The 15,076-nt window shown below is 37.3% G+C and overlaps 1 protein-coding gene across 2 annotated transcripts; it reads right to left on the bottom strand.

Moving 5' to 3' along the window:
* Nucleotides 1–1,425: 1,425 nt before the first annotated feature.
* LOC139152459 (blastula protease 10-like) lies at nucleotides 1,426–13,759 on the bottom strand. Of its 2 annotated transcripts, none has more exons than XM_070725577.1 (8): nucleotides 13,364–13,759; nucleotides 12,400–12,496; nucleotides 11,898–12,105; nucleotides 11,100–11,241; nucleotides 10,450–10,519; nucleotides 8,295–8,498; nucleotides 4,253–4,382; nucleotides 1,426–1,621 (listed from the first exon to the last, which is right to left on the bottom strand). In XM_070725577.1, exons 2-7 carry the CDS (start codon nucleotides 12,469–12,471, stop codon nucleotides 4,254–4,256), a joined length of 825 nt encoding a protein of 274 aa, XP_070581678.1. In that variant the 5' UTR covers nucleotides 12,472–12,496; nucleotides 13,364–13,759; the 3' UTR covers nucleotides 1,426–1,621; nucleotide 4,253. The 2 variants fall into 2 exon arrangements, with proteins under 2 accessions (XP_070581678.1, XP_070581677.1); XM_070725576.1 differs by having other exon boundaries at nucleotides 12,400–12,499; nucleotides 13,364–13,758.
* Between the last annotated feature and the right edge of the window lie 1,317 nt (nucleotides 13,760–15,076).

Raw genomic sequence — 15,076 nt, 5'->3', positions numbered from 1 at the left:
TTGATCTTTGAAAGCGTTGGGGTCAAATTCATGTATATTGTGTTTTACTGCATTTATTTAGTGATATAGTGGTCCTTTGAGGTTAAATTATCTGACCTTAATGCAATTCAGATAAATAGAACGCGTTTTTCATTATTCATCGGCACATTTCTCTCGGGTTTTGTATATTATCTTTTTTTGCACAGAAAGACTCCAAGCCTGCCAATATATCTTACAATGATTCTTGAAACACAGACAAAATCAAATTGAAAAAAGTGAAAGTGAAATTTCCGATTTTTTCTTCATCTGGAAGACTGCACCTTGCTTCAACAATTTCCCCCGAATTTAAAGATATAACAGATGGGTTTACATTGACTTGAGAATGGCACCTGATATTCACTCAAATTTCCTCTAGTCACCAATATTGTTCTTTCACCTTTTCCATTTTATCGAAAGTCGCTATGGTAACATGTTGCTTGAAACGGTTTGAAAATCTAATATTAACCAAATTTATTTTTTTCGAATAAAAAGTAATTTTTAGTTTAAATATAGGTCTGATCAAACTGTCTTTTTTCTTTTCACTGTGCAATAATTTAGTTGACAATACAATGCAACGGATTGGTTATATTGTCATCTCAGAGTAAACTAGATCGGCTACAACATTTGCGTGAGGGATAGGTCGCAAATCATCAGATGACAACAATTATCAAGGAAAAAATCTAAAGAGCGAAAACAAAATTTGTTGTGTCTATTATTAGAAGATGTAGTATAAAGTTTGCAGATAGAAAGCTTTACAGTAATTACATAGCAGGACGATATAGAAACTTGCATTTCATCAAGAATGTGACACTGTATAGCTGTGGGTCCATAGCTGTCCATAGCGTGTGGTGGTGGGGTTAAAATCGTAAAAGTCAAAACCAGCCCGTAAAAGACAGGAATCCCGTCTGAAAATACCACAGCTAGAATGTGTATGACCTGTACAGACTGTAACATATGTTTGCTATTAATGCAGGCTAACATAAATCTAAAGTTTTCGATTTGTAATACATCAATTTCTTCTCAATATTACGTTCTTTTGTTTTGACGCCTACTGCACAGGGTCGTCAGGCATACTCCGTCTTCATACAATGTCCCAGAAAAATCTGTACACAATTAAAGTTTAATTAACGTTGAATATTTGCAAATCACGCAGACTTGTGCCCAGAGAGACTCTAGAGGTCGCAGCTCAGGTTATTCATGCCCATACTTTAACTACAATGAACACCAATGCAGACGATGTGTTAATATGATAACATTGATGATCTGATCAACGTGTAATAACTGTAAATTTTAGATATTTATTGTATTTATTTATTTTAGCTGATTTCGTCGATAATTAAAGTTGAAGACGAACTCTGCCGAATGAGCTTGTACAGATGTAAAAAAAACATTGAAGTTCAACAGGTCTGGATTGTACGTAGTTGATTCTGTATTTATTTCAGGTGGAATGATTACAGAGAGAGGAACAAATAACATGAGAGAGGTTCTGTAACTGCTGCCACGGTATTATCAAAGTGTCATTAATACACAATCTGATGCGCGTAAGATATATGTAGGTATTCCGGCATGTTCTATGTTGGATCCATTATTGGACACAAGCTGTCTGGAAGTAATGAAAGGAAAACAACGTCACTTTCGAGTTCATTTCATAAAATCGCCTGTACAGTTTTAATTTGCTACAACAATACTGAATATAGTTCTAAGGGACGGACCATTAGATCTTGGGAGGGGGGGGTGGTCAAAAACAGAAAAAAAAAATTTTCAGAGCAGAAAGTTAGGAAAAAAAAATCTTCAAACTAGTCTGCAAAATAAAAAAAAATAAATAAGAAGACAAAGGCGTAAAAAAAAAATCTGCAAAAGTCTTTAAAATTTTGAATTTTTTTTAGATTTTACCGACAGAAAGCAAATTTCTGTATTTTTTAGTACATCCTCCCGGCACATTTTTAATTTTAATTTATACATTTAGAGTGACTGTATCCCTTATACTGGAAGTTGTGATTATCTTATCTTTTCAGGACTTTTGTATTCTGATCACTTGAAAATTATGAAATTATAGAACCTGTTTTCTACTTGTTTCCTGCGTACAAACCAAGCAGGTACACTAGGTAAAACATTGAAACTATGGTATGGTTGTCAAGACAGAAAGTTGTATTTGCCTTTTAAGATCAAGGTAAACAGATGCAGGCCACATCAGTTTCATTTTTTCACAGCATTTTATTGCAATGATGACTGCAAGAATGGGGTGAACAAGTAGAAACACGTCAATAATGATAAAACAACATATCAAGTCATTATGTATTATTTTGCTTTTAAAAAGGTATTTTCGATTCTTTTTTCTCAAAAAACAGCCTCAAAAAAACAACAGCAACACATGTTTTAACATTCAACAATACACTACGTAGAATGCCATCTATCCAACAAATCCCAACACAAAAACACACAAAAGGGGTTGAACTTTGAAAGTTTCTCGATAGCAAATACTGAATAAATCTGAATGAATAATCGTTTTTGTGTAGCAAATTTCAAAGAAATTGGACAAGCCCTTTCAGAGAATACAGATTTTTTGACCATGAATGGCATAAATTGCCCTAAAAAGACAAATATTGAAATTTCAACACATCTATACACATCCAATCAATTTGGACATGCTGCTACAGAGAAACAGATGTTTTGATCAAAAAAGGGCAACAATTGCTCTAAAAACACAAATATGCAAATTAACTATATTATTTAGCTTATTTTAGCTTCTCAGCTTGTCAAAATCAATTGTGAATCATGAGATATGCATGATGTTTGGTGGGGTGCATGTAGCCATTTCACCACGCAGTAGAAAGGGAAGCCAGGAAACCAAAATAGTCAATTTTCAAAACTATAGGAAGCTACTGAGGAGCAAGAAGACCATGTTTCAGAGGAAGATGTGTAATCCGAAAAAAATGCTCCCAAAGTGCCACCAAATAACACCATTTTATCTCTATTTTTCAAAAGCTCCAACAGCAGGAGGGGGGACACCCCCCTCCTGACCTCCCCCGCAAAAATACTCCCCAAGTGCCACCAAATAACACCATTTTAATTTCTATCTTTCAAAAGCTCCAACGGCAGGAGGGGGACACCCCCTCCTGACCACCCCCCGCAAAAATACTCCCCAAGTGCCATCAAATAACACCATTTAAATCTCTATTTTTCAAAAGCTCCAACGGCAGGAGGGGGACACCCCCTCCTGACCCCCCCCCGCAAAATACTCCCCAAGTGCCACCAAATAACACCATTTTAATCTCTATTTTCAAAAGCTCCAACGGCAGGAGGGGGACACCCCCTCCTGACCTCCCCCTTCAAAAATACTCCCCAAGTGCCACCAAATAACACCATTGTAATCTCTATTTTTCAAAAGCTCCAACAGCAGCAGGGGGACACCCCTCTCCTGACCTCCCCCCCCCCCGTGACCGCTTGCGTGGCCGCTTGTGGTGCTTGGCACCACATCTTTGCCCTCTTTATCTTCAGACAGCGACGAACTAAAAAAAAATTATAAATCTGAAAATTTACTCTGAAAAAAAAAATTTGCACAGCTAATCTCAATTGGAAAAAAAAAATTTCATAAATTTACAATAGTAAAAAAAAAATTTTCACAATTTCATTGTGACCACCCCCCCCTCCCAAGATCTAATGGTCCATCCCTAAATCATCATGTCCCGTGCAAGATCTAAATTTGGAAACTGGATGAACCACTTTCAGAGGAGGGAAAGTTAACCGTCACAGTCACACGCTTTATCAATTTGCATTGTATTAAAATCTGATCAGGATTTTCTGGAGTAATTTGCATATACTTATACAGAAAGCCTTTTATTTTTCCCTTTGCCAAAACTTCGACGATTTTAAAAAAATAAACGTATATTAATACTCAGAAAATTTCACTTTTTTTAAATGGTAGAGTTGACTTAAAGGGAGGTGTCGTCGGAACTGCGCATGTGCGACTTTCTTGTTTACAAACAATATATCATGCATGATGTCTAGATACATAATGTGAACATAGCTGCAACATTTAAATTTTACCATTCTCGTCCTTAATAAACATGTTTTAACCTTCGTCAATCGCAAACTACCCTAGATACAGTGTTTACATCGGTCGTGGTGGTCCCTGGCAACCTTTGGGCAGAGCTCCGGCGACACCCTCCCTTGAAACATCAGACTTATAATTGCTGCATGTTGGCATATTTATAAAGACATAGATATTGCTTACATCAATCGCAGTCATACATGAATCGGGCAAGTTGAATGTCTATGGGACTCAGTCCATATCGCTGTCCGATCCCATGGCAATCGTCTGGGTTCTTGGCTGATATTGTTGCCTCTCGGTTTTTCGAAAAGTACTGAAGCGACAAAAGGCACAAAGAAAATGGAACGCCATTTATACAGACCGAGAAATGTTCGCAGTGTCAACTTCACACGGAATTTTAAAAGTGGCAAATTCTGACGATTCAACTTGAACACTCTTCTGCGTGCTGGCGGGTTTATAGGCAAAGATTAAATAAACTGCTTTCAATACCTCTACAGGTCTACAAGTTACTGAAATTATGAAAAACATGTGATTTGAACATAATAAACAAGTCCCTCAAAAAAGCTGCCACGAAAGAGGTTTTACGGGTTTTACATTTTGCTTTTTGCATATCGCCCATGTGGAATATTACTGCAAGGTATTTTAGGAGTGACAATGAAGCTGTCGTTCGCATTTCAAGGAAATGTTTCATCTTGTTGTACGTTTAGGTCATACTAGCTTCAGGCGTGTTTTGAAATTGCCGTTATCAAATGTTGAATTGTCCGACTGACGACCCAATGACAGAGACAAACTTTGAGGTGGAATTTGAGGATTTTTTGGTCCTGGCAAACACTCAGGGGGTGCATTATATTTTGTTTTGACACTTCTTGTGTCTTGTTGACTTAGTATGGATATTTGTTCCTGCATATTTGACAAAACTGCAAAGACGCTGTTTATTATTTTGGGTATCTGCTTAAGTGCGGGCTGCGGGTTTTTAGAATTATGGCTAGATTTCTAATATATGTAATATGGCATTTAGTATATAAGAAATAAAACCTTTAGAAGGTGTCTATTATCAATAATCATGACCAGGTCTATCGTACAGTATCCCTTTTCCTGCCAAGTCCATATTTCAACATCAGGTCAAGATGGTTAAAATTAATGAAACACAACATATTCCATATTGTGTATTTTAACATAATACTGTACATTTGAAGGCTGTTGAAAACATATATGCTGTAAAATTGATTTTTTGGACTAAAGATGCTATAACAGACCATACCAAGTGGGTGAAAATACGTCATGTTTCTGAAAAAAAATCAAAATCTGCTAAACTAAAAGCGGCGATTCCGAGGACCAATTTATTTGTTCGAGCTGCCTGGCCATCACAAATAATTTGGGATCTGAAATCACTTTTCTTTCTTGCCATGGATGTGAGTGAGAAATAATACCAGACTGACAAAAAAAATTCGCGCCTCGGAAATGTCGCCACTTATCGCGGAATGAAAATTGTTACATTTCTAGTATCAGGCCATAGGAAGTAAATTCTTTGTAATGCATCTATTCACAATTCGGTTCTAGGGCAACACATACAGAAAATTAAACAATGCCTACTTAAATGCAATGTGTAAGGAAAGATTTGACTTCAAAAAGCGTAGAAGTGTTGTGTATTTAAATGCCGTGTATTTTTCATGAAATCTTTAAAAAGAAAAAGACGTACGACAATGGACTTAGCTTACTTTGCCGTTTCGGTTTAACCGAGGTCACGACCACAGAGAACGACATTCCGCTAACATTTTACGCGAGAATTTCAGCGGGAAAAACACGTCGGTGCGTTGACTTATTTTCAGGAATCGATCTAATAGGAATATTTTTGGATGAGTTTGTGTTCTGCAGCTCAATAATTGTGTATCTCCTAATATCATGAACATATTCTATGACTTGCACCTGCAGCATGATAGTCGCTCCATATGCATTTGATCCAGCGTGACTATGAAAAGTTTCCTAGGACTATTATCGTGTTCACCACAATAAAATAATTTTAAACGGCATTGAAAACGATTCTGAAAATTGTGCTTTTATCGGCGGTTGAACTAATCTGAAGTGTGAGAAGGGCATGGCATTCTATGAAAAAGTAACAAATTATTAGGCGTGTCGAGTTTCAACGAACCGAAGTTCATCTCCCAGTTCATCTGTGCTGTCAACGATCCGAAACTTACTTTTAAACTATCCGTCCTAATCATTACATAAAAAGTTAATATAGCGAGTTGTTGTGAAATCTGTCTTGTGTTCATATTATTACTCATCCGTGTTCACTCATATCATTTCGAAAGCTTCGATCGGCAGTGCGCTGTGCAACGGCGAATGTTGGATGGGAAATGGACTATTCTGACGTTGGTGGTGCTTTACCAGATGTAAGCTAAAATAACGGCATTATTCAAGAAGTTCACGGCTTTTATTCCATAAACAAATACATCTAGATACTATTTTAGCATTTATTCTATCTACTAGCGAAAATGATACCAAAAATCACACATTTTTTCATGCCCGCAGCCCGCAGCCCGCAGCCCGCAACCCGCAAAATAGCGCATCCGATTATTTTGTCACTATCTGTCCCAGGGCCTGTATCAGAGTCGCGCTCATTTTGTCGTTCCGCTTCGTATGTCTTCATACTTTGTTCCATTCCTAGCTTCAGTAGCAGGTCATCATGTTGTTTGGCCAGTGTACCGATGTCTACATCACTAGTGTGTTCAATGTTGTGATGAGGTTCAATAGCATTTTCGGTCTTCTGCCCTGGCCAGTCCACTCCTTTCATTTTCCACAGACTGATAACTTTGCGTTCAGCTTTCTTTGCAACATTTACACGTGGGAGTTTCTCTGTGTAATTTTGACGAGCTGCTGTAAATCTGCTGACTCATCGGGTACGTCACCATTCAAAGCGGTCTCCAGTTTTCTGGCATCGGTGTTCACTTCCAGCCAATTCACTGAACCGTCGCCTGACAAATATTTGTCCCTGTTGCTGTTGATTAACTTCTGTCTTATTTTAGATGCATAAGTACTTTGGGAAGCTTTTATACCCGTACTGAACTGTTTCAGTTGGAGTTTTTTCTCTTTAATTTTCTCTTTGACTGACTTGATTTCGTTTCCGATGTTGATCATCTTTCTTCTCTCCTTCCTGTGTTCACTGCGGCCGATGTCCTTGCAAAAGGATGCACTTTCACACTTAGGAAATTGGCAGTTGAGCACATTATGTCCCAATCTTTGGTGACAGTTACTGCAAGATGGCCCAATTTTCGTTGCACCTGTTGGCCGAAAAGATTCCTGCATACAGCTCAGCTCTTTTTCTAGACGTTTTAAAGTCATATCAGAATCTTCGATCCCCATTTCAATGTCAAACTTCATTTTCTCGACAGGTGTCATATAATTACTATGTTTCTTGACCGTGACTTATGTGGGGTCTCCTCAAGTCCGCCATACTGTTGCGCGGTACTCGCGTCATCATTTATTGTTGGTGACTGTGACCGCTTTCTCTTTGCAGAGACTTTGATGGTAGTGTTCGTGGAATTACATCCACTAGAGTAACTTACGATACTGCCTGTGCCTTTAGCTTGAAGATTAGTCGGGGGTATCTTGTCAGTCTCAGCTGGTTCTGATGACCCGGTATCTTTGATAGGAGTTCGTAACTTCGCCGACTCGTACAGTAGCAGGCGTTTATGTCCTGTGGGAATTTCAGGTAAAAAGTCCTGGATGTCCTCGGGAGTTAACCGGGCCATGGCTCGCAGGCTGGTGTACCCCGCATGTTTAAGGCTTCCCAGATATTTCAGGAGTTCAGAATCGATGTTTTCTAGCCACGATTCTAGCTGCTTCTCCCTTGTCGGCGTTCTATTTACGTTATTCCTCATCACGCTACCGTCAGTACAGTACCGAGAAAATGTTGTCTGTGACTCAGACTTGAGTACAAGAAAGACCACGTTTCTCGAGAAAAATGATACATTTGGAGGCGTGGTTTTAAAAAATTGTTTTGGCGAGTGAATGTTTTTGGTTTCGCGCCACAATGTTTTGAGTTTGGCGCGTTAAACTTTTCATGTGACAAGTTGCCTGACAGCTCATAAAAAGTTGCAGTCAGACGCGCTGACGGGGATGCTTATCTTTTCACGCATTGAACACTTCAGTGAACTGCGCAGTAGTACTGTCAAAATTATGCGCCTGCGTACTACAATTGAAAGTTAAAAGTTGTTTTACTCGCCTTTCTGCCGTAGTGCATGATGGAATCACAATCATACGGGATATGGTAAGTCTCCAACCTGCCAGTGTCGTACTTTTCGAAGTTGTGTTCCATTCCGCTGACGATGTTCTCTTTGTGAATCACGATATAATCGTCTCTGTCCGGTCGGCTTTGTTCATGCCAAAACCCGATGGCATGTCCTATCTCGTGGACGATGGTACCGAACTGTGTTTGGAAGAAAAAAATGTCATCATTTGTTGTGTTATCTTCAGCGAATTTCTTTTTTTTAAATCTCGAACCAACAGGTTGCCCCAATAACGTTTCATTTGAAAATAAAAATATAATACAAAAACGAAATATATATAACAGTTACAACGTAAACAAACAGACAGGAGAATTCACATAAGAAAAAACCAAAAAACAGCAACACAGCGAAAGATACACAGAAATACATCCAGATAAAAGTAATTATTCAGAAAAAAGGATCTTACATAATCCATGACGAAAATTACTGAAGTTCTTAAAAATATCTAAATTTTGCTTGTTACAGATAGAATTAAAATATGTCTGAGATCGTGATAAAAATGAGTGTTTCAAGATATTCGTACGTGCTGACACTGGTCTAAAAATAACAGCACGGCGCAATGTAAAAGCAGGAACGTTAAAATGAATCTGTGCAAGAACATCTGGTACACTATAAACTGTGTGAAGGATTTTATAAAGAAAAAGAGCGTCTAAAAATTTTCACCTATTCTCCAATGTGGGAAGGCGAAAATCCTAACATAGGTTACTATACAGAGCCCTTGAGTAAGCCATCGATGAACGGAAACAAAGATACTTGATAAATTTTATTTGGACTCTGTCTAATTTCTTTATTAAATATAATTGATGAGGGGACCAGATTAGCAGTATTCAACGTGGCTTCTGACGTAGGAGACATACAATGTTTTTAAAACTTTGATGCTATTAAAATATTTACAAGAACGCTTGATAAATCCAAGCATTTTAAAAGCCTTTGAAACAACATGGTTATGTGCATACTCCAGTTAAGTTTACTTGTTAAAAATACACCAAATTTACAAAGTTGGTGCGAGTCAAGATAGTTTGCTTAGCACATCTGTAAGGAAATATTTTGACGTTTTTTTTCAAAGTGAATGAAATACATGAACATTTTTTAACATTTAATGACAACTTCCATTTGTTCGTCCACTTCACAACCTGGTTGATATCTTGTTGTACTTTGATGAATCGGACATATCAGTAATGGCCATAAATAACTTGGAATCGTCGGCATACAAAGATAAATTTGCATGGTTCATGCATTCAGACATGTCATTGATATAAAGTACAAAAAGGAGCGGACCCAAAATAGACCCTTGGGGTACACCTGATGTGACATGTCCCCATGATGACAGTTCCCCGTCAAAAGCTACCCAGGAGATAGCTACAGGAGATCGTCCAATTAAGGTTGTGATACCACGTGCCCATTTATCTCTCATACATAATTCATACACAGAGGGACAGAAACACACCACAACCAGACATCTTTTAAATCTGAAGTTGGAAACTTTTTCACCACTTTGACAACTTTTTAAGTTGAAGATAGTTCGCGCCTTAAAATTGAAAGGCTTAAACTTTTGCTCACATTTTCCTTAAGGAAACTTTCGACCATTCTCTTTCCATTCCCTTTCAAAAAATCAAAGTCAGGGGTCACTGTGCAAAATTTGGTACCAGAGAAACAATTTCATTACGCAGTATCCGACACTTAAAATGGGCGACATCCCTGTGTTAACTCTATGGGGAAAGCATTTTCGATTTAAGCCAGTGAAAACTTTAGTTTCTCCATGAGCTTCAAAATTAGCCCCAACAAATGGTAGATCAAAAATATATAGTAATTCAAAATTAGCCCCAACAAATGGTAGATCAAAAATATATAGTATTTTTTTTCGGAGTCTGAATATCACGCATAAGTAAGCATGTGTTTACGACATCACAGTGAAAGGTAAGAATACATCGGATTTCTTCCGAGAATTCGAATTTGAATTCAATTTGCGGGGAAAGAAATATTTTATGTATTTTAAAAACTAGCTCCGGGATTGATCGTTTTCAGTAATCGGTAAGTTTACAGGACGATGATAATGACTGTAGGCATAAGTAGTGTGATTTAAAAACTTACATAATTACAACCTCTCCCGATCGATATCTTCTGTGCACCTAGATCTAGCATGCCGACGTAAGACCAGCACCTGCAAGAGAATTAGTAAACTATAATGTAGTTATACTTTATTAATGCGGAATGCACTTGAGAAGCATTAATTGGATGATGTGCAGTTAAGTTGGCTGAAATATAAGAACGTATTGGTGACATGTTATGCATATTTCACATCAGCGAAGTAAACAAAATGTGAACGTTATCAGAAATATACGTGTTGCTTTTCGAGGAGTCATCTTAAATAAATAAACAAACAAATAAATAAATAAATAAATTTAAAAAAAATTAGTAAATACACATACTTATGATCAAGTAATACTGCTAACGTACTTCCCGCCTACACAATTATGTATTTAAACAATAAACCACCCTAGCGGCTAGCGACGGGTATACCACGAGATTTTGACGACTTCACGTTATTGTATGTACAAGCAATAGCGAGTGCATATATGTTGTAACAATCAGCTGTACTTGCGTTATAAACATCCTGGTGCGATATTATACTGTCTTTATCATGCTTATGTGACGAAGGAAATAATTAGTATTAACATGTAAGTTACTTTGACGGGTACCGATGTATTGGAATGATAAACAAAAAATTTGTACTTAATGACCCATTTTCCTTGACGAAGACAATCCTGTTCCGGTGACCAAGATCCTCGAAGTGTTTCGATGGAGAGTACGGTTCGAATTTGATACATGTGCGGTTTGACCAATGGTGCATTGCCCACCTGATGATGAACCTGCTCTCTTCACCTGTTGAAACACAATATTGCATGGTTGTTTTATGTGTAGTTCAAAACTGTGAATAACTTGGTTTGTATAGTACAAGCACTGTGGTCTGCCCTTAGCCTTGTACGTCGCATAGTGCTGATTTTTTGGCCAGAAGGAGTAAATGAATGTGTCTTGACTATGTCATTCGTGAAAGTGACAAATAAGTGCATGACAAGGTCGACCACAGTTGAACAAAACTAAACTGGCAACAAGCTGCTAACGTTGCTGCATGAGTATACTGGTCTATTTTGCATTAATTTTTATGAAAACCGGGAAATCATGCCTTTCAACAGATTTATCGGGAGGCGGTCGTCGGAACTGCGCATGTGCGACTTTCTTTTTTACAAACAATGTATTTCATGCATGATATCTAGATGCATCACTTCAACATAGCTGCAACATTTAAATTTTACGATATTCATTGTTAAAAAGCATGTTTCAACTTTCATCAGTCGCCAACTCATCCTAGATACAGTATTTACATCGGTTGTAGAGGTTCCTGGCAACCTTTGCAGGAGAGTTCCGACGATCGCCCCCCTTTAATGTTGCGAGGAGACCAAACAAGTTACTGTATTTGACAGACAGAACTGTTACAACAGTATTAGAATGTCAGTTTTCAGAGCAACGGCAATACTCACTTTCAGGACTTATTTCATAAGGTATTATTCCCTTCGGCCAGCGTCTAGCAAGGATAGCGTGGGCTTTCCTTTCATCAACGCCATTCTCATTTTCTTGAATTGACTCATAGATCGCCGCCATCTGTTCAGGTGTCAGTTTAATGTCTGACTCAAATGTTCCATCCGATGCCTGCTCTTCTGGGGGTTCGGAACGAGAGTTCTCATCGTACTGGTCAATATAAAATGAAAATATCGTGATCAATTGATAGCGAGTTTCTGGAAAATGCAAATTTTAAACTTTTGTCCGAGAATGTTGTATTATTTTTATTCATAAACAAGAAAACAAGGGAAAACTTCTAACTATTTAGATTGGAGAGGCAGCTTGTGAAAAGTAATGATCTTTGAAATTCAAATTTTACGTCATTTACAGACTGTAATTCTCTTAATTCGATAGAAATCTCTTTTTTACGACCCGAAAACTTATGAACTACAAAAATTCAAAGAACGGACAGCTAGAACTTACCTCGCTTTGTGTCGTCAGTGTCAAGATACCCACCAAAACTAGCACAGTAACTTGAAGTCTCTTTAGCTTCATTTCGTTTTGATCTTTGTGGGCAAACCTTCTGAAAAAAAACGACTTTAACAAGATGATTATCTGTCGAATATCCTCAAGTCGTCAAACTAAAGGGTAGTTTTGCCTGCCAGGATTTCAGTATGTCATTATTAGAATCCAACAATATCCATGATTTAATGCGGTTTAATGTAATTGTCGTTTCCTTCTCAAGGTCGTACACACCTCGAAATTAAAAGGCATACTTTCACTCAAACTTTACTAAAATCAAGAATTGCAAAGAAAAGTAAAAGTTAGGGTCACCACACAAACTTTGGTACTAGAGAAACACACTACCTAAAAATTGCCGACATTTGAAATTCAAAAATAGTCGCCATCCCTGTGTTGTCGTTAACTCTCTCGGGAAAATTAAATTTTCGATTTTCAAAATATAAGATGGTGAAAACTTAGTCCTCGAGCTTCAAAATGAACCTCCGCGAACGGTAAACAAGAAAAGTATTTAAAAAATTTGAGATTCCGAAGATCTGTCCCCTAGGTGCATTTTACCTTAAAATGTTAATCTTTTCCAAATGTGCATTTCTATGGCTTGAAAATTGAAGTGCTGTGGGCGGCCATAGCTGTCGGGTGGCCGCGAAGTATGGCATTTTATTCCGCAACCTAAAGACTGTAGTAATGAGTTTAAATTCGTGGAAAAAGAAAATATATCCGAGACAACATCATAGTTTTGATATTTCCAACAACACTTCTACGGCAGATGGAAGGCGCAACTCCAAGTTATCAGATCAACAATTATGTAAATAAACGAAATATAAATGTGCAACATATTGCAGGTGAAGGACAAACTAACTTCTGAATCATCTGTGTCAGGTGCGACCACCAGGAAATACAAATAAAAGATAATTATTTCAATTCCTACCTCCGAGTCTGGACTGAGCACCGGTTCTTGAATAGTTTACCTAAGTCTAGTTTTCAAAGTTTCAGGTGCTCTTCTTGCCAGGCAAACGGTCGATATTGTGTTTTCTTGATAATAGCAGTGTTATGAATGTTTTTATTATTTTATTATTTAGACGGAAAAATTGGCGCAGTTTGACGTTGTCGCCGCGATAGAGACACGTGGGTGTATAATATCACCGGTCACGTTAGCAAAGCAAACGAAAAGGTGTCATTTCTTGTAAAATGTAGCTGACCGCACAGTATGTTGTTCCTGGTCGTGCTATTTGCGTTTCAGCATGGCGCCCTTCTGATATCGGGGAAAATACACGATATGCATAACATTGTGTGATCACTAAATATAATAATATAATAATAATAATATAAGTTAGAAAAATCAAACATCAATTTTAAAAATTAATGTAGATCCAATTTTCTCATAAAAATGTATTCACATACTCTATCTTTAAGGCTTCCCAGGCTTGAAAATTTAACCACAAAATCATAAATTTTGTCCTTCATCTTATATATTCATTTATGAAGACAAAAAAACCCAAAACATTTAAGTTACATATGATTGAAGAGTGACCTCAGTCCAATAAGGAACAACTTAATTTCTTATTTTCCAAATTCTTTACTTCAAATTTTTGTAAGTCAATTTACATTTCTTTCTTTACTCCGCTGTAAATCGACATTTCTCGAGAACATTTTCGTGTTTCAATCCACGTCGTGTTGATTGTGATACTTATGGCATTTCCTCATGATTGGAGTAGTTGTCAATTACTAAACCTATGAGCAAACATGACTTATATATTGTTATTACGCTTGAAAAGCTTGAAAAAACGCGATCATGCAGAATCTGAATTCCCGTCAGTGGTTATGACGACCTAAAAATTTGTAATTAGAAATTGGACGTGTTATTTTCCTTCCCTGTAGGTGACACACACATTAATTATCATTCTGATATTCAAGCAAATTAAGAGAATTTGTTACGTCATATATATCAAACAAACAAACACACACACACACACACACACACACACACACACACACACACACATATATATATATATATATATATATATATATATATATATATATTCATAGATATGTATGTATGTATGTGTGTATTAATTTTGTGTGGGTTCAAAAAAGTACACACATACACACGCACACACAACGCAGAGAGAGAGAGAGAGAGAGAGAGAGAGAGAGAGAGAGAGAGAGAGAGAGAGAGAGAGAGAGGATGACACTTTATAGTCCTTCAAACTTCGAATTAGCAAAATGAATGTTTCCACTTTACCATCTTTGTGACTTTTACCAAAAGTTACTAGGATTATATCGGTGACACGTTATTGTGTATCACTGTGTATCATCTTAAAGGGCCGGTAGCTGTAACTTTTGATGATTTTTAACTGGTTTTGTTTTACAGTAAATGTGTACGGTATTTTGTTCTACTCCCAAAAGTATGTTTAGATACACAGTATCCCGCTTGTCAACTCACCTTAACATAAAGATCCGTCGCTCGAGGGCGAGCGTAAAGAGAGCCGTGGGGCAACGGATCTGTCAATCTAACTCAACCAGTGCATATCAAAACTGCGTTGTTATTGTTGACAAGTGAATTCTAATCAGTGGTAAATAATAAGACGCTGAAGGTGTTTTAGCATGATTTTTTGAGTTAAGTAATAACTTGCAATTG

Source organism: Ptychodera flava, chromosome 16 (assembly GCF_041260155.1).
Source record: "Ptychodera flava strain L36383 chromosome 16, AS_Pfla_20210202, whole genome shotgun sequence".
Classification (NCBI taxonomy): Eukaryota; Metazoa; Hemichordata; class Enteropneusta; family Ptychoderidae; genus Ptychodera; species Ptychodera flava.
Note: the sequence above shows the minus strand (reverse complement) of the source record. Positions and strands in the feature narration are given on the sequence as shown.